At 42.3% G+C, this 23,263-nt stretch overlaps 1 protein-coding gene across 1 annotated transcript in view; it reads right to left on the bottom strand.

Moving 5' to 3' along the window:
* LOC309562198 (E-selectin-like) overlaps positions 1-23,263 on the bottom strand; it is a gene marked incomplete at its 5' end in the record, with an annotated part of 105,693 nt that overhangs the window by 25,674 nt on the left and 56,756 nt on the right. Inside the window, 2 exons of the mRNA XM_082266318.1 lie at positions 5,950-6,135; positions 21,128-21,313. Coding sequence (XP_082122444.1) covers positions 5,950-6,135; positions 21,128-21,313 — 372 coding nt within the window. The remainder of the gene's footprint in view (positions 1-5,949; positions 6,136-21,127; positions 21,314-23,263) is intronic.

The raw sequence follows: 23,263 nt of genomic DNA, 5'->3' as shown, positions 1-23,263 counted from the left end.
AAGACTTTTATAATTAGCAAGCCTTTCTGGAAGACAGTGTTGGACTTAAATCTTTCCTTTACTTTGTCCTGGGAGATTTTCAGTAGCAGCCAGGTGGGTAATGAAAAAGCAGCCAACTGGGCTTGTAGTTTCTGCAGTCAGTGGAACTGGGATCAGTGTCTACAGTGAAGTTGGAGTCACTCCTTTATGCAACCTACAACTTTTGTGCTAATTTCAAAAGGAACTGAAAATCCCTAGTCTTAAGGGGCTTTTGCTTTTCTATCAGACACTGTTATCTTCCTCCCACTGACCAATAATGCCGTGGCACCTTTTAAATCTCAACAACACAGGAGCCATTTTTCCTTCCACTAACCAATAGCGAGTAAAGCTGGGTATTTTTCTTGCACTGATCAGAGACACAGGCCCTTTCATTCTACTAACCACCAACTGCGAGACCTTTTATTTTCCTTCTACTGACCACCAACAGAGGAATATTTTTTTTTTTCTCCCACTGGCCATGCATGCCAGGACATTTTTTCTTTTCATTGACCAGCAATTTTAGGGCTACTGTTACATATTCTTAACAACTGCAATCTTCATAATGTGCCATTTATTACATAAGCCTGACCAAAGTGTTGTTTAACTTCTTACCACCTAGCCACTGCATATAAACGGTGAGTGGGCGCTTCTTCCTTCTGAATGAACATTCCTAAATGCGCTCGATCCTTGTGTGCCTGTGTTTCCCAGACACATCACATCACTGCTCAGCAGGAGGGCTCTGTAATTAGCCCTTCTGATCACATGATGGCTATGTCCAATCACAGCCATTGTGTAATGTAAATAGAGTCGTTGTGAGGCAATCAGCTCTGCTTCTCCTCACACAGAGCCTGTCAGTGAGGAGAAGGAGAGAAGATCTGTGCTGCCAGCCAGGGATTAGTGAGTTTTGAGATGTTTTTTACAGCTTTTTACCCACTGATCATCTAGCTCGTATCCCCAAACAGTGTCCCGACACAGTGAAAAACAGTTGTCACACATCTGCCCCAGTAAAAATATCTGTCCCAGTGATCATCTGTGCACATCTGTCCCAGTGTTCATCTGGCGCACATACATTTGTCTGTGATCATCTGCCCCATCTGTCCCAGTGATGATCTGCCACATCTGTTTTAGTAATCATCTGCCACATCTGTCCATGATCATCTGTGCACATCTGGTGCACATCTGTCTATGATCATCTGTGCACATCTGTGCGTGATCATCTGTGCACATCTGGTGCACATCTGTCCGTCATCAGCCACATCTGTCCCAGTGAACATCTGCCACATCTGTGCCAGTAAACATCTGTGCATATATGTCCGTGATTATCTGCCACATCTGTCCCAGTGATCACACAGTGATCAACATCTGTCACACATCTGTCACATTTGTTGCAGTGATCATCTGCGCACATCTCTCACACATCTGTCAACATGGCTAAAAAAACTATTCAGCAGCGAGGAGGCCTTCCATATACTCCAGTGTATGTTGGACGGGAGTAATGGGGAGCTTTCTTCATTAGACTCGGATAGCCAGTTTGAGCCAGTAGAAATCAGTTGCTCTGAAATGGAAACTGAGGACAGAATCCAAACAAAGAGGCTCAGAAGATTTAAGGAGGCCCAAGCATCCACCAGCAGCCCAATAAATCCTGAGGTATCCACCAGCAGCACACTAAATCCTGAGGCATCCACCAGCAGTGCAGCACTCCCAAATAATAGGCAAGCATCCACCAGTAGTTCTGCAAGTCCTTTCGCAGTGGCAAGCAAAAGCAGGGCAACATTCCCAGATGCTAGTAATGGGGCGTCCCATCCACAGCAACGGGGCAGGGCCCATACTAGCCTTCCAGACGTCCCACATGGCTGCCCGCTACTTCAGCAGAACCTGTAATTCCCCAGCGTAGCCAGGCCTTCAGATACAAACAGAAAATGTAACCCCAATTTATTATTTTCATTTCATTTTCACGGATGATCTGCTAAATTACACTGTGGAGCAGTGTAATCTGTACTCCAGCCAACATATTGCCAGCAATCCCAATTCTTCCAATGCCCGCCCATTTGTGTGAAAACCCCTCACCGTGGAAGAATTTGCCTACTGATCTACCCAACCTATCCATCGTATGCCAAACTTCTCTTCTTTGATGCCCAGAACTCTTTACGAAATGATAATGAGATTTTTACATTTCAATAATAATGCCCATTGCCTCCTTCCAAATGATCCTGATTTTGACAAATTATTCAAAATTGGCCCCTAATCAATTTTGTTTTTGCTCTAGTTTCAAGCAAATGTTTACTCCCAATTAAAATATTTGTGTGGATGAATTCCTAGTCTACTTCACCGGAAGACTTGGCATCAAACACTACCCTCCATAGTAAACGGGCTAAATATGGGGTAAAATTTTAGAAGGCATGCGACAGGGCCATGGGTTATACCTACGATTTCCAAATTTGTGAGGGAAATGACAGCCAGCAAAACCTATATGGGTACAAGTGGCAAAATTGTCTGACAACTGATAGAACCGCTGTTCGGGAAGGGTTACCACCAAGATGTAGATAATTTCTACACAAGTCTTCCACTTTTTTGCCATCTATACCTGAAGAAGACTGTGGCCTGTGGGACAGCACGGACCAACCACAAATGCTTCCCACAGAGATTGGTCACAATGAAAATTGAAAGGGGGAGAAAAAGCCAGTATGCGGAATGAAGAGGTACTAGCCCTAGTGGTGAGATAAGAGAGACATGTACATCCTTTCCACAATACAAGACGACACCCTGGTGGACCTTCAGACGAGGACCCATCCAGAAGACAAAATCTGTACAGGAATATAACCTATTCATGGGGGGGTGGGATATGAATGAATAGCTGATGCAGCCCTACATGGCCACCAGGAAATCACTGTTTTGGTATAAGAAAGTCCTGTTCAATTCATATGTTATTTTTTCCAAGTGCACACAAAGATCCCTAACTTATCTTAAATTTCAAGAGGTCATTATTACAGCCCTTCTCTATCTGCATGGTAATGCCCCTGAACAAATTTGCTCCGATATATTAGCCAGACTTAATGAAAGGCACTTCCCTGATATCCTCCCTATTACCAAAATAGGCTGAAAACCCCCCCAAAAAATGTTGTGTATGTTCAAGTAAAGTCATTTGGCATGACACCCGATACTACTGTCCCCAATGTCCCTCCCAGCCAGGCCTCTGTATTGGAGAGTGCTATCGCATCTATCACACTTCACTACACTATTAGTGAAGTATATGTGAAGTGAAGATATTTTTCCTGTTTCCACTATCTGCTATTTCTGTGTATGACCCGGACTGTTTGTTGACTGTGAAGTGAAGATATTTTTCCAGTTTCCACTATCTGCTATTTCTGTGTATGACCCGGACTGTTTATCGACAATGCTTCTGCCAACCACGTTTCTGCCTTTTACTTAAATTGACCTCAGCCTGGTAAATGACCATGCTTTTTGAATACCTCCTGAACTGACATATTTACATAGTTACATAGTTAGTGAGGTTGAAAAAAGACATCAGTCCATCCAGTTCAACCTATGATGTGTGTGTGTGTTTGCTTTAACCGTACATTGTATACCCCTGTATGTTGTGGTCTTTAAGGTGCCCATCTAACAGTTTTTTTAAACTATCAATGCTCCCTGCTGATATGACGGTTTGCGGAAGAGAATTCCACATCCTTACTGCTCTGACAGTGAAGAACCCCCTGCGTATTTTAAGGTTAAATCGCATTTCCTCTAGTTTTAGTGAGTGGCCACGTGTCTTATTGTATTTCCTTTCTCTGAATAGGTTTTTCCATATGCTAGGGTTGCCAGTACAGTATTTGTACATTGATATCATATCCCCCCTCAATCGTCTCTTCTCCAGAGAGAATAAGTTCAGTGCTTGTAGTCTTTCCTCATAGCTGATGTCCTCCATTCCCCTAATTATTTTTGTTGCCCTTCTCTGGACTTTCTCCAGTTCCAGCACATCCATCCAGAGGACCGGTGCCCAGAACTGGACAGCATACTCCAGATGTGGCCGCCTGGCCGGACCAGAGTCTTGTAGAGTGGGAGAATAATTTCTTTATTTCTGGAGTGAATCTCCTTATTTATAAATCCCAGTACTCTGTTGGCTTTGCTTGCAGCAGCTTGGCATTGCATGCCAATGCCAAGCCTGTTGTCTACTAGTTCCCCCAGGTCCTTTTCCATCCTAGACTCACCCAGAGGTCCCCCCCCCCCTAGTGAGTAGCTTTCTTTCTGGTTTCTGGCACCCAAGTGCATTACTTTACATTTTTCAACATTAAACCTCATCTGCCATGTAGTTGCCCACCCCATTATTTTGTTCAGGTCCGCTTGTAAAGTTTCCACATCCTGCCCAGATGATATTGGCATGCTTAGTTTAGTATCATCCGCAAATACTGAGATTTTACTCGATATCCCCTCCTCTAGATCATTTATGAATAAATTAAACAGGATTGGCCCCAGGACAGAACCCTGGGGGACCCCGCTTTCCACACCTGCCCAATCGGAGTATTCCCTATTAATCACCACCCTTTGCAACCTCCCCTGGAGCCAGTTCTCTATCCAGGTACTCACCTTATGGTCCATACCTACCTTCCTTAGTTTGAACAGTAAGCGTTTGTGGGGAACGGTGTCAAAGGCCTTTGCAAAGTCCAGGTACACCACATCCACAGGCTTACCTTTATCTAGGTGGCAGCTCACTTCATCATAGAAGGTTAATAGATTGGTTTGGCAAGAATGATTTTTCATGAATCCATGCTGATTACTACTAATAATACCATTTTCATTACTAAAGTCTTGTATGTGGTCACTTAACACCCCCTCCAAAATCTTGCAGACTACTGATGTTAGGCTGACCGGCCTATAGTTACCCGGGATATATCTCGGCCCCTTTTTAAATATTGGTACCACGTTGGCTTTTTTCCAATCAGCTGGCACCATACCCGTCTGTAAACTATCCTCAAAGATCAAGAATAATGGTCTGGCAATCACCTGTCTGAGCTCTTTAAGAACCCTCGGGTGCAAGCCATTCGGTCCGGATGATTTATTTATGTTAAGTTTCTCTAGTTTAGTTCTAAGTCTATCTTCTGTTAGCCATGGCGGTACTTCCTGAGGTGTGTTATTTAGCTTGGCCTTACAAGCTGGGTTAGTGTAGCCCCCAATTCTTTTGTGAAGACTGAAGAGAAGAAATTATTTAACACTACCGCCTTTTCCCTGTCCTCTGTGGCCAAAACTCCCTTATCATCTTTTATGGGGCCAATGTGTTCTGGCCTCGCTTTCTTACTGTTTATATACTTAACCACTTAAGCCCCGGAAGATTTTACCCCCATTCCGACCAGGGTTTTTTTTGCGATTCGGCACTGCGTTACTTTAATGGACAATTGTGCGGCCGTGCGACACTGTACCTAAACAAATTTGACGTCCTTTTTTCCACGCTCTCTCCCTAGACCCTCACAGGCTAGCGACGTAGTCCTATGTCGCTTTGCCTGTGAGGGGCTGACCGCCGCAGTAAATAGTCGGCAAGTGCGGTGGTCGGCAAGTGGTTAAAAAAACACCCCAAAACCCATTCTGCTACTTATTCCGAGTGTGGTGATACCTCATGCATAAGACTTTTTCACAGACTAGCCAAAATCCAAGGAGCACCTTCAAGCTTTTTGGTGTCATAAATTACACATCGAATTTCCTTTCTGCCTATCACATTTTGGATGCCCTGGAACACCAGGATGTAGCCAAGCCCACTATTTAGTCACGCTGCTATGAGTTATGTGCAGAACAGATTTCTAGAAAAACACATCCTGCAGTTTTTAGGTGTATCGACAAGATATACAACCCATACCATAGAAAAAAATCTGACAAATATTGACAGTATTGTATGCAATAAGAAAAATGCATCATTAAGTTGTTAACTTGGGCTTCAGGTACCTAAACATGTAGGTGTGGAATCAGACCATTCTCCTGTTTTCTGGCAAAATACAGATCTTGTTCCATTTAGTTCAAATCCTTCATCACAAGAGAAGTTGCAAAATGATTTATATTGGTATTTTCCATACTCATCAGTACAGTCAACCTTTACATTTTTTTGAATTTGTAGGTCCACACATGATACAGCTATCAATAAAGAAATTATTTTTTTTACTAATCACACATACACAGACACATACTAACTATGTAACTATGTAACATACATACAAATATTCAAAACATTATATTTAAACTACTCCAGGAATGGGTCCTGAACGGTGACTATATTTTCTCCTGATACTGGTTGTGGACCCTAGGGGGAAGGGGCATTAATGGGAACAGGGTGTTTTTTTTATAATGGGAAGGTTGTAGCAGCTCTTCTGACCAAAGTGTTTGCTGTTTTCACAGTTACTGGTTATTATGTGTTCTAGTAGTGTTATGGGGAATGCAGCAAATATGTGCAGTGTATACTGTGCATAGACTCAGACTCTATTTAACTTTGCGCTTTTAACTACTTCAAGTCTGGACATTTTCACCCCCTTCCAGTCCAGGCCATTTTTCAGTTTTCAGCACTGTCATTCTTTGAATGACAATTAGTCAGTCATGCAACACTGTATCCAAATTATATTATATGGTGGGTTTTTTGAAGTTGTCATTTTTGTCACAATGTTTAAAAAATTAAGAAATTAAATACATTTTTTCACAAAGTTGTCATTTTAACAAGTTATTTCTCACACACAGAGCATGGGAATAGTTACAATTACACCCTAAAACAAATTTTGCTATGCCTCCTGAGTATGGGCATAGGGATGATCGAACGGTTCGGGTCGACCATCGGTTCGACCCGAACATTGGGTGTTTGAAATTCGGCCACCAGAACCACCCAAAATGCAATGGGACAGGAAGTGGGCTTTAAAAGCCTGTGATTGGCCCAGAAACGTCAGTAAAAGCTAATGAGGGGGCAGGAGTCTGCTAGGAACGTGATTGGAGTGACTACGGGGACCAGAGGCCAATCAGGAGTGAATACGCCCCCCAGTATATAACATAGCCCCGCCTAACTTCTAGCACTGTAATACAGAGGCTTTGGAAGAGAGTGGAAGCATTTGTGTTACTCCTGCTTTGTTAAACAACGTTTGCTGCATAGCCGATTGCTTGTAAAGCTCCATATCAGCAGAAGAGCAGTCAGCTTACAGAAAGATTGTCAGTGTAGTTAGAAAAAAAAAATTTAAAGGGACAGTGTCAGTTAGAAATTATCTTCTGCTGTATGGAGCTGTTCTTTTAGTGTGAGGAAAGGGATATGCAGTGTAGTTAGGGTACTATATACCACTATAGTTAGATTCAATAATCTAGTTTTTGTAGGGATACTTTTAAGTGTCAGGGTTCCGTCTAGTGAGTACGTTGCACTGCTGATATATCTACAGCAGGTATACGTGCTTGCTAGTCAGCTATTGTGCAAAATACATTTCAGCGATACACACATCTGCTGTATTTAGCGACAACTTTGGGTTGCATAGCAGTGTTCGTTTTGCAGGTGAATTTCACCGCACAGAGTTGCCAAAGCCTCAGTGACAAGTTAACGCCTGTGCAAAAGGCTTTGCTACTCTGCGTCACACACATCTGCTGTATTTAGCGACAACTTTGGGTCACATAGCAGTGTGCTTTTTGCAGGTGAATTTCACCACGCAGATTTGCCAAAGCCTCAGTGACAACTTAACGGCTGTTCTTGTTGTAAGTGTTAAGTCCACTGCAAAAGGCTTTGCTACTCTGCGTCACACACATCTGCTTTATTTAGCGACAACTTTGGGTCGCATAGCAGTGTGCGTCTTGCAGGTGATTTTCACATCGCACAGTTGATAAAGCCTCGGTGACAACTATACATGAATTAAAATTCATCACAAAAAAAACAGATTATTTTTCTTAGAATTTCAGTATTGCAGGAATGGTGTTACCCTCCTTTTATAAAGTGCAAATAAATAAAGTGTATAAATTGCATAAATAATCCAAAACTTCCAACTAAGCAAGAACAGAGTCCTTCAAAAGTTTTTGTTTATGTAGTGCCAGAGCTGGTGGTGGTGACATTGTACGGTGGTTCCTATAACTGACACCAATGACCCTGCATTAAAGGCACTGTGTATTGCTCAATTTTTTCACAAAGTTGTCATTTTAACAAGTTATTTCTCACACAGAGCATGGGAATAGTTACAATTACACCCTAAAACAAATTTTGCTATGCCTCCTGAGTATGGGGTGAGACTTTTTTACACCCAAGATGCATAGTTTGGCCCAATATCCAAGGAGCACCTTCATGCGTTCTACAGGCATAAATTACACATCCAATTTCCTGACTACTTATCACATTTTTGTAGGCCCTGGAGCATCAGGGCAGTGGAAACACCCACAAAAGTCCATATTTTGGAAAACACACAATAATACATTTTTAACACACATCATAGACATACTTAGAAAAACACTCCAAAACCCATTCTGCTACTTATTCCAAATATGGTGATACCACATGCATAAGACTTTTTCACAGTCTAGCCATATAGAGGGGAAACAAAATCCAAGGAGCACCTTCAAACTTTTTAGGGGCATAAATTACACATCTAATTTCCTTTCTACCTATCACATTTTGGATGCCCTGGAACACAAGGATGTAGCCAAGCCCAATTTTTAGTCATGCTGCTACAAGTTATGTGCAGAACAGATTTCTGGAAAAACACATCCTGCAGTTTTCAGGTGTACCAACAATAATATACATCCCATACCACGAAAAAAACCTGACAAATAATAACAGTGTTGTATGAAATAAGAAAAATGTGTCATTAAAGTGTTAAATTGGGCTTCAGGTACCTAAACATGTAGGTGTGGATTCAGACCATTCTCCTGTTTTCTAGCAGAATACAGATCTTGTTGCATTTAGTTCAAATCCTTCATCACAAGAGAAGTTGCAAATTGATTTATATTGGTAATTTCCATAATCATCAGTACAGACCTTTACATTTTTTGGAATTTGTAGGTCCACACATGATACAGCTTTCAATAAAGAAATTAATTTTTTAATAATCACACATACACAGACACATACATACATATATTTAAACTACTCCAGGGATGGGTCCTGAACGGTGATTATATTTTCTCCTGATACTGGTTGTGGGCCTTGGGGGGAAGGGGCATTAACCAGTTTAACCCCGCCCACCGTACATTTACTGCGGCACTCTGCCGCTGCTGGGCAAAGCGACGTAGGGCTACGTCGCTCACTCAGGAGACTGTAGGTGGCGAGCGTGCACCGCCACCGGCACGCTCCCACCCCCGCTCATTCCCTGGGGAGCCATCATTCTCCCTGAAGTGATCACAGAGGCTATGCGATCCTGCTATATAGGATCGCATGTCTCTGTGGTTACTTCACTAGCCACGCCCCCTGACAGTTAGAAACACCCTCCTAGGGACACACTTAACCCCTTAATCACCAATAAAGTTAACCCCTTCCCTGCCAGTGTCATTTTTACAGTAACAGTGCATATTTATAGCACTGATTACTGTAGTAATGTCAATGGTACCCCCAAAAGTGTCTAAAATGTCAATTAGGGGTCCAATCTGATTGCCGCAATGTCGCAGTCCCACAAAAAAATCGCATATCGCCGCCATTACTATTAAAAAAACAATAAAAATGACATGAAGAATGTGAGAAAGTGTGCTAGTAAATTAAATGTGCTGCAACCAAAGATCCAATATTTGGAAATAAAGTGATAGTGAAAAGAGTCTGGTGCGCTACAAATTATGTGCAAATATTAATCAAGACATTTGCATGTGTAATATATATATAAACATATATTAAAATATTCAAAAAACAAAATTCTATAATATGAATAAATCCAAATGGAATAAATAATTTCAAAACTGGTGATAAATAAAGTCCCAAACTTCTAATTTAAGTTTCCAACAAGCGAGAGTCCAAAACGTGAAATGAAGATAGTGGTGTTGAAGTGATTCTTAGCAAGGAATGTGACAGTTTCCCACCACCTTTCTGGATTTCATTCTTACCAGAAAAATTATGTATAATGCCTCGTACACACGTACCGATCGTCGGCCGACCGATCGGCCGTCTTTTGTCCCCGGGCTGTCGTGTCCGCTGAAAAGTGCAAAAGACTGCACACGAATTTTGTCCGCCGACTGCAGAAGTGATGTCATGTGATGGTTAACTTTCCCTGTGTTTTTTCTTTTCTGAGCATGCCCAGTCTTGCAAATCTGCTGTCTGTCGGTCGAATTCTGTACTGACTGGCGAACAATCGGCCGTTCTGGTGTCGGCCTACAAAAATTTTAATGCTTGCACGACAGATTCTGTTCGGCCGAAAGTGCGCTGCCGGCTGTCGGAAGCATCATACTAACAAGCCTACAATCAGCCGATCGGTCGTCGGCCGAATCTTTTCGGCCGACAATCTGCACGTGTGTACGGGGCATAAGTTCATTAATAGCGATCAATCCAGATGGAGCCTCTTATGTCACCACGGGTGAGGGTGAAAATAAAGCGCCTTCACCTATTATATACAAATAGCCTCTTACCAGATTATGGATTTTGGAGGGCTTTGAGATGTATATTCTTGTTATGTTGCACTGGCAGTGGTGAAGAAAGAGGAACTTCTGGCATATGTACTCAATTCAACTTCCATGATTAAGCCACATATGGGAACAAAGAAGGAAGCCAAACACAGTGTATTATCCCCATAAAAAGATTTTATTATAGGTATAAACACTTACATTTAGTTCAGAAAACAAATGCCTGTGGATATCACTGTCCACGGTTGTCTGCAGCCCAGACCGCGTGTAGTGTATGACGGCGCGGCTCCTCCTTGCTCTGATGCGTTTCTTCCCTATTGGGCTTCCACTGAAGTGATCACAGAGGCTATGCGATCCTGCTATATAGGATCGCATGTCTCTGTGGTTACTTCACTAGCCACGCCCCCTGACAGTTAGAATCACGCCCCTAGGGACACACTTAACCCCTTAATCACCAATAAAGTTAACCCCTTCCCTGCCAGTGTCATTTTTACAGTAACAGTGCATATTTATAGCACTGATTACTGTAGTAATGTCAATGGTACCCCCAAAAGTGTCTAAAATGTCAGTTAGGGGTCCAATCTGTCCACCCCAATGTCGCAGTCCCACAAAAAAAATCGCAGATCGCCGCCATTACTAGTAAAAAAAAAAAAAACAATAAAAATTGCATAAATCTTTCCCGTAGTTAGTAAACACAATAACTTTTGTGTAAACCAATCAAAATACACTTATTGCAATTTTTTTAACAAAAATATGTAGCAGAAAACAAATTGGCCTAAACTGTTAAAAAATTTAGATTTTTACTTTTTTTTTTTTTGAGAATTTCATATAAAAAAATGTGAAAAATATTGTTATTTTTTCAAAATTGTCATTTTTTTTGTTTATAGCGCAAAAAATAAAAATTGCACAGGTGATCAAATACCACCAAAAGAAAGCTCTGTTTGTAGGAAAAACAGGACATCAATTTCATTTGGGTACAGCATTGCACGACCGCGCAAATGTCCGTTAAAGTCACACAGTGCCGAATTGCAAAATAAGGCCTGGTCATTGAGCAGCCAAATCCTCCGGGGCTAAAGTGGTTAATGGGAACAGGGTGTTTTTTTTTAATAATGGGAAGGTCCTAGCAGCTCTTCTGATTAAAGTGTTTGCTGTTTTCACAATGACTGGTATTATGTATTCTAGTAGTGTTATGGGGAATGCAGTAAATGTGTGAAGTGTATACTGTTCATAGACTCAGACTCTATTTAACTTTGTGCTTCTAACTACTTCAAGTCTGGACATTTTTACCCCCTTCCAGTCCAGGCCATTTTTCAGTTTTCAGCACTGTCATACTTTGAATGACAATTAGTCAGTCATGTGACACTGTATCCAAATTATATTTTTATCATTTGTTTGAGACAGAGCTTTCTTTTGGTGGTATGTATTCATCACCTTCCAGTCCAGGCCATTTTCTCAGTTTTCAGCACTGTCATACCTTGAATGACAATTACTCAGTCATACAACACTGTATCCAAATTATATTTTTATCATTTGTTTGAGAAAAAAGCTTTCTTTTGGTTTTATTTATTCACCACCGTTTTTTTTTTTTTTTATTTTTGCTACATAAACAAAAAACGACTGAATTAAAAAAAAAAAAAAGTTTTTCTTCGTTCCTGTTATAAAATGTTGCAAATAAATAATCTTTCTTTATAACTTTAGGCTTAAGGCTTAAACGTTTATTATACTACATTTCTTTGGTAAAAATAACACAAATAAGTAGATATTATTTTATCCCCCAAAAGATCCCTTTTCAGAAAGTAGACAATCCAGGGCACTTTAATAGGAGAGATGGTGAATTTTTTGAAGTTGTCATTTTTGTCACAATGTTTAGAAAATTAAGAAATTAAATACATTTTTTCACAAAGTTGTCATTTTAACAAGTTATTTCTCACACACAGAGCATGGGAATAGTTACAATTACACCCTAAAACAAATTTTGCTATGCCTCCTGAGTAGTGTTGAGCGAACACGGACTGTATTATTCGTGTTCGTACCGAATAATTGGATTTTTTGTACCCGAACACGGACACGGACACTTTACTGTATGTTCGGGTAAAAATCCGTGTTCGGTCGTTTTATTTCCGGGTTTTGCATGCTTTGGCGCTCTTTTCATGGCGGGCTTTCAACAGCCAATCAACAATCGTTTAACTGGTGTGCCTTAAGCCATCCCAGCCATGCCTGCAAATGTCTCAGTAGCTGTGATTGGCCGTCTGAAGCATGTGACCAAGTCTTTATAAGTTCGAGGCAGCCGCAGCGGCGTCATTATGCTGCTTAGATTCAGGGACAGAGCACACATCAACGTGCTGGCTGCTGATTAGGGAAAGATAGGCAGGAAAAAACCATTTGTGTCCGGATAGAATTGAGGGACAGGTCGGAGTGTTTAGGCAGGGCGAGTTGTAGGCATTTTAGGGATAGAGTCTGCTGAATTATAGGGTCAGTGTCTTCTACAAACTACAATCGATATTGCTGTGTGGGGGGTGGGGTGAATCTGCACTCAATCCTGATCTACGATCTCTTCTCAATCCTGTTAGGGACAGAGTCTGCTGAATTTTAGGGAAACTGTGTTCTACAAACTACAATCGATATTGCTGTGTGGTGTGGGATTGGAGATAGGCAGGTGTCAGTGATCCACATCCATTTTTCTGTGTGTGAGCTGCAGTGAACACAATCTTTTTGGGCTGCAGTGAACACAATCTTTTTGGGCTGCAGTGAACACAATCTTTTTGGGCTGCAGTGAACACAATCTTTTTGGGCTGCAGTGAACACAATCTTTTTGGGGTGCAGTGAACAAAATCTTTTTGGGGTGCAGTGAACACAATCCTTTTTGGTGTGCAGTGAACACAATCTTTGTGGGGTGCAGTGAACAAAATCCTTTGTGGGGTGCAGTGAACACAATCTTTTTGGGGTGCAGTGAACAAAATCCTTTTTGGGGTGCAGTGAACATCCTTTTTGGGGTGCAGTGAACACAATCTTTTTGGGGTGCAGTGAACAAAATCCTTTGTGGGGTGCAGTGAACACAATCTTTTTGGGGTGGAGTGAACAACATCCTTTTTGGGGTGCAGTGAACAAAATCCTTTTTGGGGTGCAGTGAACAAAATCATTTTTGGGGTGCAGTGAACACAATCTTTTTGGGGTGCAGTGAACACAATCTTTGTGGGGTGCAGTGAACACAATCTTTTTGGGGTGGAGTGAACAACATCCTTTTTGGGGTGCAGTGAACAACATCCTTTTTGGGGTGCAGTGAACACAATCTTTTTGGGGTGCAGTGAACACAATCTTTGTGGGGTACAGTGAACAGAATCTTTGTGGGGTGCAGTGAACACAATCTTTGGGGGGTACAGTGAACACAATCTTTGTGAGGTGCAGTGAACACAATCTTTGTGGGGTGCAGTGAACACAATCATTGTGGGGTGCAGTGAACTCAATCTTTGTGGGGTACAGTGAACACAATCTCATACTTCTGAAGGTTTGAGGGTGCTGCCTGTTCCATACTCCCCCTACTCCTCATCTAGCCTTTTAGGGGTACAAACAATAGTAATTGGGGCCTAGTGTGGTTGTGTACGTGTGATATACATACACTTTTTTGGGATCATATTTTCTATTCCGCTATTTAATCAAAAACCTTTGGGGATCAGTTAAATTGGGGGATAGTCTGTGTTGGTACGTGTGAGAGAGATCCACCTTTCCAAGTTGTTGGGGTTCATCTCATACTTCTGAAGGTTTGAGGGTGCTGCCTGTTCCATACTCCCCCTACTCCTAGCCTTTTAGGGGTACAAACAATAGTAATTGGGGCCTAGTGTGGTTGTGTACGTGTGATATACATACACTTTTTTGGGATCATATTTTCTATTCCGCTATTTAATCAAAAACCTTTGGGGATCAGTTAAATTGGGGGATAGTCTGTGTTGGTACGTGTGAGAGAGATCCACCTTTCCAAGTTGTTGGGGTTCATCTCATACTTCTGAAGGTTTGAGGGTGCTGCCTGTTCCATACTCCCCCCTACTCCTAGCCTTTTAGGGGTACAAACAATAGTAATTGGGGCCTAGTGTGGTTGTGTACGTGTGATATACATACACTTTTTTGGGATCATATTTTCTATTCCGCTATTTAATCAAAAACCTTTGGGGATCAGTTAAATTGGGGGATAGTCTGTGTTGGTACGTGTGAGAGAGATCCACCTTTCCAAGTTGTTGGGGTTCATCTCATACTTCTGAAGGTTTGAGGGTGCTGCCTGTTCCATACTCCCCCTACTCCTAGCCTTTTAGGGGTACAAACAATAGTAATTGGGGCCTAGTGTGGTTGTGTACGTGTGATATACATACACTTTTTTGGGATCATATTTTCTATTCCGCTATTTAATCAAAAACCTTTGGGGATCAGTTAAATTGGGGGATAGTCTGTGTTGGTACGTGTGAGAGAGATCCACCTTTCCAAGTTGTTGGGGTTCATCTCATACTTCTGAAGGTTTGAGGGTGCTGCCTGTTCCATACTCCCCCTACTCCTAGCCTTTTAGGGGTACAAACAATAGTAATTGGGGCCTAGTGTGGTTGTGTACGTGTGATATACATACACTTTTTTGGGATCATATTTTCTATTCCGCTATTTAATCAAAAACCTTTGGGGATCAGTTAAATTGGGGGATAGTCTGTGTTGGTACGTGTGAGAGAGATCCACCTTTCCAAGTTGTTGGGGTTCATCTCATACTTCTGAAGGTTTGAGGGTGCTGCCTGTTCCATACTCCCCCTACTCCTCATCTAGCCTTTTAGGGGTACAAACAATAGTAATTGGGGCCCAGTGTGGTTGTGTACGTGTGATATACATACACTTTTTTGGGATCATATTTTCTATTCCGCTATTTAATCAAAAACCTTTGGGGATCAGTTAAATTGGGGGATAGTCTGTGTCGGTACGTGTGAGAGAGATCCACCTTTCCAAGTTGTTGGGGTTCATCTCATACTTCTGAAGGTTTGAGGGTGCTGCCTGTTCCATACCCCCCCTACTCCTCATCTAGCCTTTTAGGGGTACAAACAATAGTAATTGGGGCCTAGTGTGGTTGTGTACGTGCGAGATACATACACTTTTTTTGATCATATTTCCTATTCCGCTATTCAATAAAAACCTTTGAGGATCAATTGAATTGCGGGATAGTCTGTGTCGGTACGTGTGAGAGAGATCCACCTTTCCAAGTTGTTGGGGTTCATCTCATACTTCTGAAGGTTTGAGGGTGCTGCCTGTTCCATACTCCCCCTACTCCTAGCCTTTTAGGGGTACAAACAATAGTAATTGGGGCCTAGTGTGGTTGTGTACGTGTGATATACATACACTTTTTTTGGATCATATTTTCTATTCCGCTATTTAATCAAAAACCTTTGGGGATCAGTTAAATTGGGGGATAGTCTGTGTTGGTACGTGTGAGAGAGATCCACCTTTCCAAGTTGTTGGGGTTCATCTCATACTTCTGAAGGTTTGAGGGTGCTGCCTGTTCCATACTCCCCCTACTCCTCATCTAGCCTTTTAGGGGTACAAACAATAGTAATTGGGGCCCAGTGTGGTTGTGTACGTGTGATATACATACACTTTTTTGGGATCATATTTTCTATTCCGCTATTTAATCAAAAACCTTTGGGGATCAGTTAAATTGGGGGATAGTCTGTGTCGGTACGTGTGAGAGAGATCCACCTTTCCAAGTTGTTGGGGTTCATCTCATACTTCTGAAGGTTTGAGGGTGCTGCCTGTTCCATACCCCCCCTACTCCTCATCTAGCCTTTTAGGGGTACAAACAATAGTAATTGGGGCCTAGTGTGGTTGTGTACGTGCGAGATACATACACTTTTTTTGATCATATTTCCTATTCCGCTATTCAATAAAAACCTTTGAGGATCAATTGAATTGCGGGATAGTCTGTGTCGGTACGTGTGAGAGAGATCCACCTTTCCAAGTTGTTGGGGTTCATCTCATACTTCTGAAGGTTTGAGGGTGCTGCCTGTTCCATACTCCCCCTACTCCTCATCTAGCCTTTTAGGGGTACAAACAATAGTAATTGGGGCCTAGTGTGGTTGTGTACGTGTGATATACATACACTTTTTTTGGATCATATTTTCTATTCCGCTATTTAATCAAAAACCTTTGGGGATCAGTTAAATTGGGGGATAGTCTGTGTTGGTACGTGTGAGAGAGATCCACCTTTCCAAGTTGTTGGGGTTCATCTCATACTTCTGAAGGTTTGAGGGTGCTGCCTGTTCCATACTCCCCCTACTCCTCATCTAGCCTTTTAGGGGTACAAACAATAGTAATTGGGGCCCAGTGTGGTTGTGTACGTGTGATATACATACACTTTTTTGGGATCATATTTTCTATTCCGCTATTTAATCAAAAACCTTTGGGGATCAGTTAAATTGGGGGATAGTCTGTGTCGGTACGTGTGAGAGAGATCCACCTTTCCAAGTTGTTGGGGTTCATCTCATACTTCTGAAGGTTTGAGGGTGCTGCCTGTTCCATACTCCCCCTACTCCTCATCTAGCCTTTTAGGGGTACAAACAATAGTAATTGGGGCCCAGTGTGGTTGTGTACGTGTGATATACATACACTTTTTTTGGATCATATTTTCTATTCCGCTATTTAATCAAAAACCTTTGGGGATCAGTTAAATTGGGGGATAGTCTGTGTCGGTACGTGTGAGAGCGATCCACCTTTCCAAGTTGTTGGGGTTCATCTCATACTTCTGAAGGTTTGAGGGTGCTGCCTGTTCCATACCCCCCCTACTCCTCATCTAGCCTTTTAGGGGTACAAACAATAGTAATTGGGGCCTAGTGTGGTTGTGTACGTGCGAGATACATACACTTTTTTTGATCATATTTCCTATTCCGCTATTCAATAAAAACCTTTGAGGATCAATTGAATTGCGGGATAGTCTGTGTCGGTACGTGTGAGAGAGATCCACCTTTCCAAGTTGTTGGGGTTCATCTCATACTTCTGAAGGTTTGAGGGTGCTGCCTGTTCCATACTCCCCCTACTCCTCATCTAGCCTTTTAGGGGTACAAACAATAGTAATTGGGGCCTAGTGTGGTTGTGTACGTGTGATATACATACACTTTTTTTGGATCATATTTTCTATTCCGCTATTTAATCAAAAACCTTTGGGGATCAGTTAAATTGGGGGATAGTCTGTGTTGGTACGTGTGAGAGAGATCCACCTTTCCAAGTTGTTGGGGTTCATCTCATACTTCTGAAGGTTTGAGGGTGCTGCCTGTTCCATACTCCCCCTACTCCTCATCTAGCCTTTTAGGGGTACAAACAATAGTAATTGGGGCCCAGTGTGGTTGTGTACGTGTGATATACATACACTTTTTTGGGATCATATTTTCTATTCCGCTATTTAATCAAAAACCTTTGGGGATCAGTTAAATTGGGGGATAGTCTGTGTCGGTACGTGTGAGAGAGATCCACCTTTCCAAGTTGTTGGGGTTCATCTCATACTTCTGAAGGTTTGAGGGTGCTGCCTGTTCCATACTCCCCCTACTCCTCATCTAGCCTTTTAGGGGTACAAACAATAGTAATTGGGGCCCAGTGTGGTTGTGTACGTGTGATATACATACACTTTTTTTGGATCATATTTTCTATTCCGCTATTTAATTTAACTGGGCCTCCATGCGAGACCTGTGTGCCTTGTTGCGCTGTTTTGAGTACTCCACCAACATGGCCAGTGGCAATGACGCCGTTCTCAGCTTAACTATCCCACTTCTATGCCTCCTTGAAAAAACAATTCGGGCGATGATGGAAGAGGATGTGGCACAGGATGAGGAGGAGGAGGAGGATGAAGAGGTAACATTTCCAAGGCTTTCAGGGCAGTCATTCGCAAGGGGCTCCGAGGGTGGGTTCCTGCACACGCAAACGCCAGGGACGCAATTGTCCAGCAGGGGCACAGTTCTGGAGGATGAGGAGGATGAGGAGGAGGAGGAGCTGGAGGAGGAGATGGAACCATGTTCACAGCAGGGTGGCACCCAGGCCAGCTCATGGCCATCACTGGTGCGTGGCTGGGGGGATACAGAGGACACGGACGATACACCTCCCACAGAGGACAGCCTTTCGTTGCCTCTGGGCAGCCTGGCACACATGAGCGATTACATGCTGCAGTGTCTCCACAACGACCGCCGAGTTGCCCACATTCTAACTTGTGCTGATTACTGGGTGGCCACGCTGCTGGATCCCCGTTACAAGGACAACGTACCGTCCTTAATTCACTCACTGGAGCGCGATCGCAAGATGCGCGAGTACAAGCGCACGCTGGTAGACGCCATGCTGCTGGCATTCCCATCTGACAGCGGGGCCACAGTGGAAGCACAAGGCAGAGGAGGAGGAGGAGGAGGTCGCCAACGCAACCAGGGCACCGCCAGCACCTCAGAAGGCAGGGTTAGCATGGCCGAAATGTGGAAAAGCTTTGTCAGCACGCCACAACAAACAGCAGCACCAGCAGCTCAGATGGAACGTCTTAGCAGGAGGCAGCATTTTACCAACATGGTGGAGCAGTATGTGTGCACACGCCTACATGTAGTGAATGACGGGTCTGCCCCCTTCAACTTCTGGGTCTCCAAATTGGGCACATGGCTTGAGCTTGCCCTTTACGCCTTGGAGGTGCTGGCGTGCCCTGCAGCCAGTGTATTATCTGAACGGGTATTTAGCACGGCTGGGGGCGTTATAACAGACAAGCGCAGCCGCCTGTCCAGAGACAATGTGGACAAGCTCACGTTCATTAAAATGAACCAGGCATGGATCCCACGGGACTTTTCCGTACCTTATGCAGAATAGCAATGGATACCGACCTTACCCACCCATTGTTCCATTTTTGCTCTTTCTCACTCTTTTGGGGTGTACCCTCATTTAAAATTTTTGAAAAGAAGCAGTGTTGGCTACCTCGTCCTCCTCCTCAGGGCCAGATTAATGTAGGGGCTATTGGAGCTGCAGCTCCAGGCCCCTACCTTTTATATAGGCCCCGGGTTGGCCATATTCACTGTTACCGCTCTTCTGTCACTTGTAAACACAGAAGTCTGGCTTCTATGCTCGCTTCCCCAGGCAGCACCCTCAGAACCTCCCCACACAGCGTGAAGGCCGGACAAGGAGGGACAGTTGGCGATGCATGGATGTGTTTATGGGCTTCAGAGACAGCATCCCATGTTGAATTAGGCATGCATGGCTGCACCCTTCCTCCTCTGGGTGCATGGCAAGGCACGGCCCTTAAGGCCCTTCAAAATCCTCAGCACCAAGCCCATGATGCTGTTAATCCGGCCCTGGTCCTCCTCCACCGCCGCTTCCACCTACACCGCCCATAGGTGTGCGCAGCCTATTGCATTAAGGTGTGCACCCCAAAGTTGAAATACACATGCATGTGTTTGCCAGCAGGGAGAGTAATGTATCGGGGCCATGTACCTGTAGGCAAGGAGAAATAGAGCAGAGCAGGTCCCAGGGAGATCTTTCCCATCTCCTCACTGGCAATGCTATGTGCCCTAGGTGATTAGGGTGTGCCCAGGCACACCCAGCACACCCTGTGCGCACGCCTATGTCACCGCCACATCCACCACCACCTCAACCTCCCTCCTACTCCATATGGGCCTCGTCCTTCAGAGATGAAGAAGAACATTGTTTTATTTTTCTGTTTTTTTTTTGTTGTTTTAAGTTATTTCCCTATCCACATTTGTTTGCAGAGCACTTGCCATGCTCTTAATTACGTTTTGCTGCCATTTGCAGCACTCTAGCCCTTTCCTTTGGTGTTTTAGAGCCATTTTAGTGCCTTAAAGTTCGGGTCCCCATTGACTTCAATGGGGTTCGGTGTCCGGGAAAAGTTCGGTAAAAGTCCGGGACACGGACCCGGACTTTTTTTTAAAGTTCGGCCGAACCCGTCGAACACGGACATCTAGGTGTTCGCTCAACCCTACTCCTGAGTATGGGGTGAGACTTTTTTACACCCGAGATGTATATTTTGGCCCAATATCCAAGGAGCACCTTCAGGCGTTCTACAGGCATAAATTATACATCCAATTTCTTGACTACTTATCACATTTTTGTAGGCCCTGGAGCATCAGGACAGTGAAAACACACACAAAAGTCCCCATTTTGGAAAACACACAATTAATAAGAATTTGTTAACACACATCATAGGCATACTTAGAAAAACACCCCAAAACCCATTCTGCTACTTATTCTGAGTGTGGTGATACCACATGCATAACACTTTTTTTTACAGCCTAGCCAAAATCCAAGAAACACCTTCAAGCTTTTTAGGGGCATAAATTACAGATCTAATTTCCTTTCTGCCTATCACATTTTGGATGTCCTGGAACACCAGGATGTAGCTAAGCCCACTTTTTAGTCACGCTGCTACGAGTTTTGTGCAGAACAGATTTCTGGAAAAACACATCCTGCAGTTTTCAGGTGTATCAACAATGATATACACCCCATAACACAGAAAAAAATCTGAAAAATATTGACAGTGTTGTATGCAATAAGAAAAATGCATCATTAAGGTGTTAACTTGGGTTTCAGGTACCTAAACATGTTGGTGTGGAATCAGACCATTCTCCTGTTTTCTGGCAAAATACAGATCTTGTTCCATTTAGTTCAAATCCTTCTTCACAAGAGAAGTTGCACAATGATTTATATTGGTATTTTCCATACTCATCAGTACAGTTGACCTTTACATTTTTTGGAATTTGTAGGTCCACACATGATACAGCTATCAATAAAGAAATTTTTTTTTTAATAATCACACATACACAGACACATACATACAAATATTCAAAACATTATATTTTAACTACCGGTACTCCAGGGATGGGTCCTGAACAGTGATTATATTTTCTCCTGATACTGGTTGGGGGCCCTGGGGGGAAGGGGCATTAATGGGAACAAGGTGTTTTTTATAATGGGAAGGTCGCAGCAGCTCTTCTGACCAAAGTGTTTGCTGTTTTCACAGTTACTGCTTATTATGTATTCTAGTAGTGTTTTTGGGAATGCAGCAAATGTGTGCAGTGTATACTGTGCATAGACTCAGACTCTATTTAACTTTGTGCTTTTAACTACTTCAAGTCTGGACATTTTCATCCCCTTCCAGCCTAGGCCATTTTTCAGTTTTCAGCACATACTTTGAATGACAATTAGTCAGTCATGTGACACTGTATGTAAATTATATTTTTATCATTTGTTTGAGACAAAGCTTTCTTTTGGTGGTATGTATTCATCACCTTCCAGTCCAGGCCATTTGCTTAGTTTACAGCACTGTCATACCTTGAATAACAATTACTCAGTCATGTAACACTGTATCCAAATTATATTTTTATCATTTGTTTGGGAAAGAGCTTCCTTTTGGTGGTATTTAACCACTTCCCTAAGTTGACAGCTGTCATCATAAAATATCGCTCTGCAACATCCCCAAGGGACAATTTGTAAGGCTACGAAGAAATTGTACCAAAGATACTGACTTCGTGGCCCAATCAGAAACGCTGGGAAAGAGATTTCTAGAGAAAGGATATCGGGCTGAAGACATACAAACAGCCAGAACACAAGTCCAACAAATGAATAGAAATACCTTAATAGGAAGAAATGAGGGAGAAAGAAGAAAAGACCGGAATAACTGTGAATTCAAGATTATTCTAGATTACAACGTGCAATATAAACAAGTAGAAAAGATCGTGAAGAAGCATTGGAATATTTTAAGAAAGGACAAGATACTGGGACCAACTTTACCTGAAAGACCGAAATTTGTTTACAAAAAGGCCCCGATTCTTAAGGATATGATAGCCCCAGGTGCTATAGATCCACTCATTCAGAAAAAAGAAGGACTGTTCTCATTCATAACAGGTTTTCACGCATGTGGGAGATGTCCCGCATGTAGACATGCAGTGAACAACCAGAAAAAGAAAAAGTAATTTATGTCGAACAGCACTAATAAATTATACCCAATAAAGGATCTGATAACATGTAGCACCACAGGAGTGGCCTACATGTTAGAATGTGGTTGTGGTCTCCAGTATATAGGGCGAACCTCCAGGAGTTTGAGTATTAGGATGGGGGAACATGTCAAAAATATTAAAAAAGGTTCCATCAATCATAATGTATCTAAACATTTTAGATTGGTCCATAATCGCAATCCCAGATCTCTGAAATTTTGGGGGATTGAATGTGTAATTAAACATTGGAGGGGTGGGAACTTCATTAGACAATTGAGCAAAAGAGATTCTTATTGGATATATGAGACTAAAGTCCTTGTGCCTAGGGGTCTGAACGTTGAGTTCGACCTCAATTGCTTTATTAGTGACAAATAATTTTCCCACTGTCTTTTTATGTCATTTTAAATAATGCTTTTTTAATTAATTTTAAAAAATATTTTTTATCATTTTTATATTTTAAATTGTAAAATTTTACATTACAAATATTTATAGTATAATGATATTATGATCGTAAAGTATTAATAATGCAAGGTATATTTTATTTGTAATTTTATATTTTAATATTTATATAGGCGTATGGAATAATTTATCAATTTTAAAAAGGTTTTATTTATAGATTTGCCCCCTCTTCTTATTATTAATCTGTCTTTAAGGGCCCCCTGTGAAATTTAGACAAATATTGATTTTAATACTTAAATAGAATAAAAATAAAAATAAAAATGAATATATTCAATTAT

The sequence above is a fragment of the Pelophylax lessonae genome (assembly GCF_965119305.1).
Source record: "Pelophylax lessonae genome assembly, chromosome: 8".
Taxonomy (NCBI): Eukaryota; Metazoa; Chordata; class Amphibia; order Anura; family Ranidae; genus Pelophylax; species Pelophylax lessonae.
This window is presented reverse-complemented; position numbering and strand designations above follow the sequence as displayed.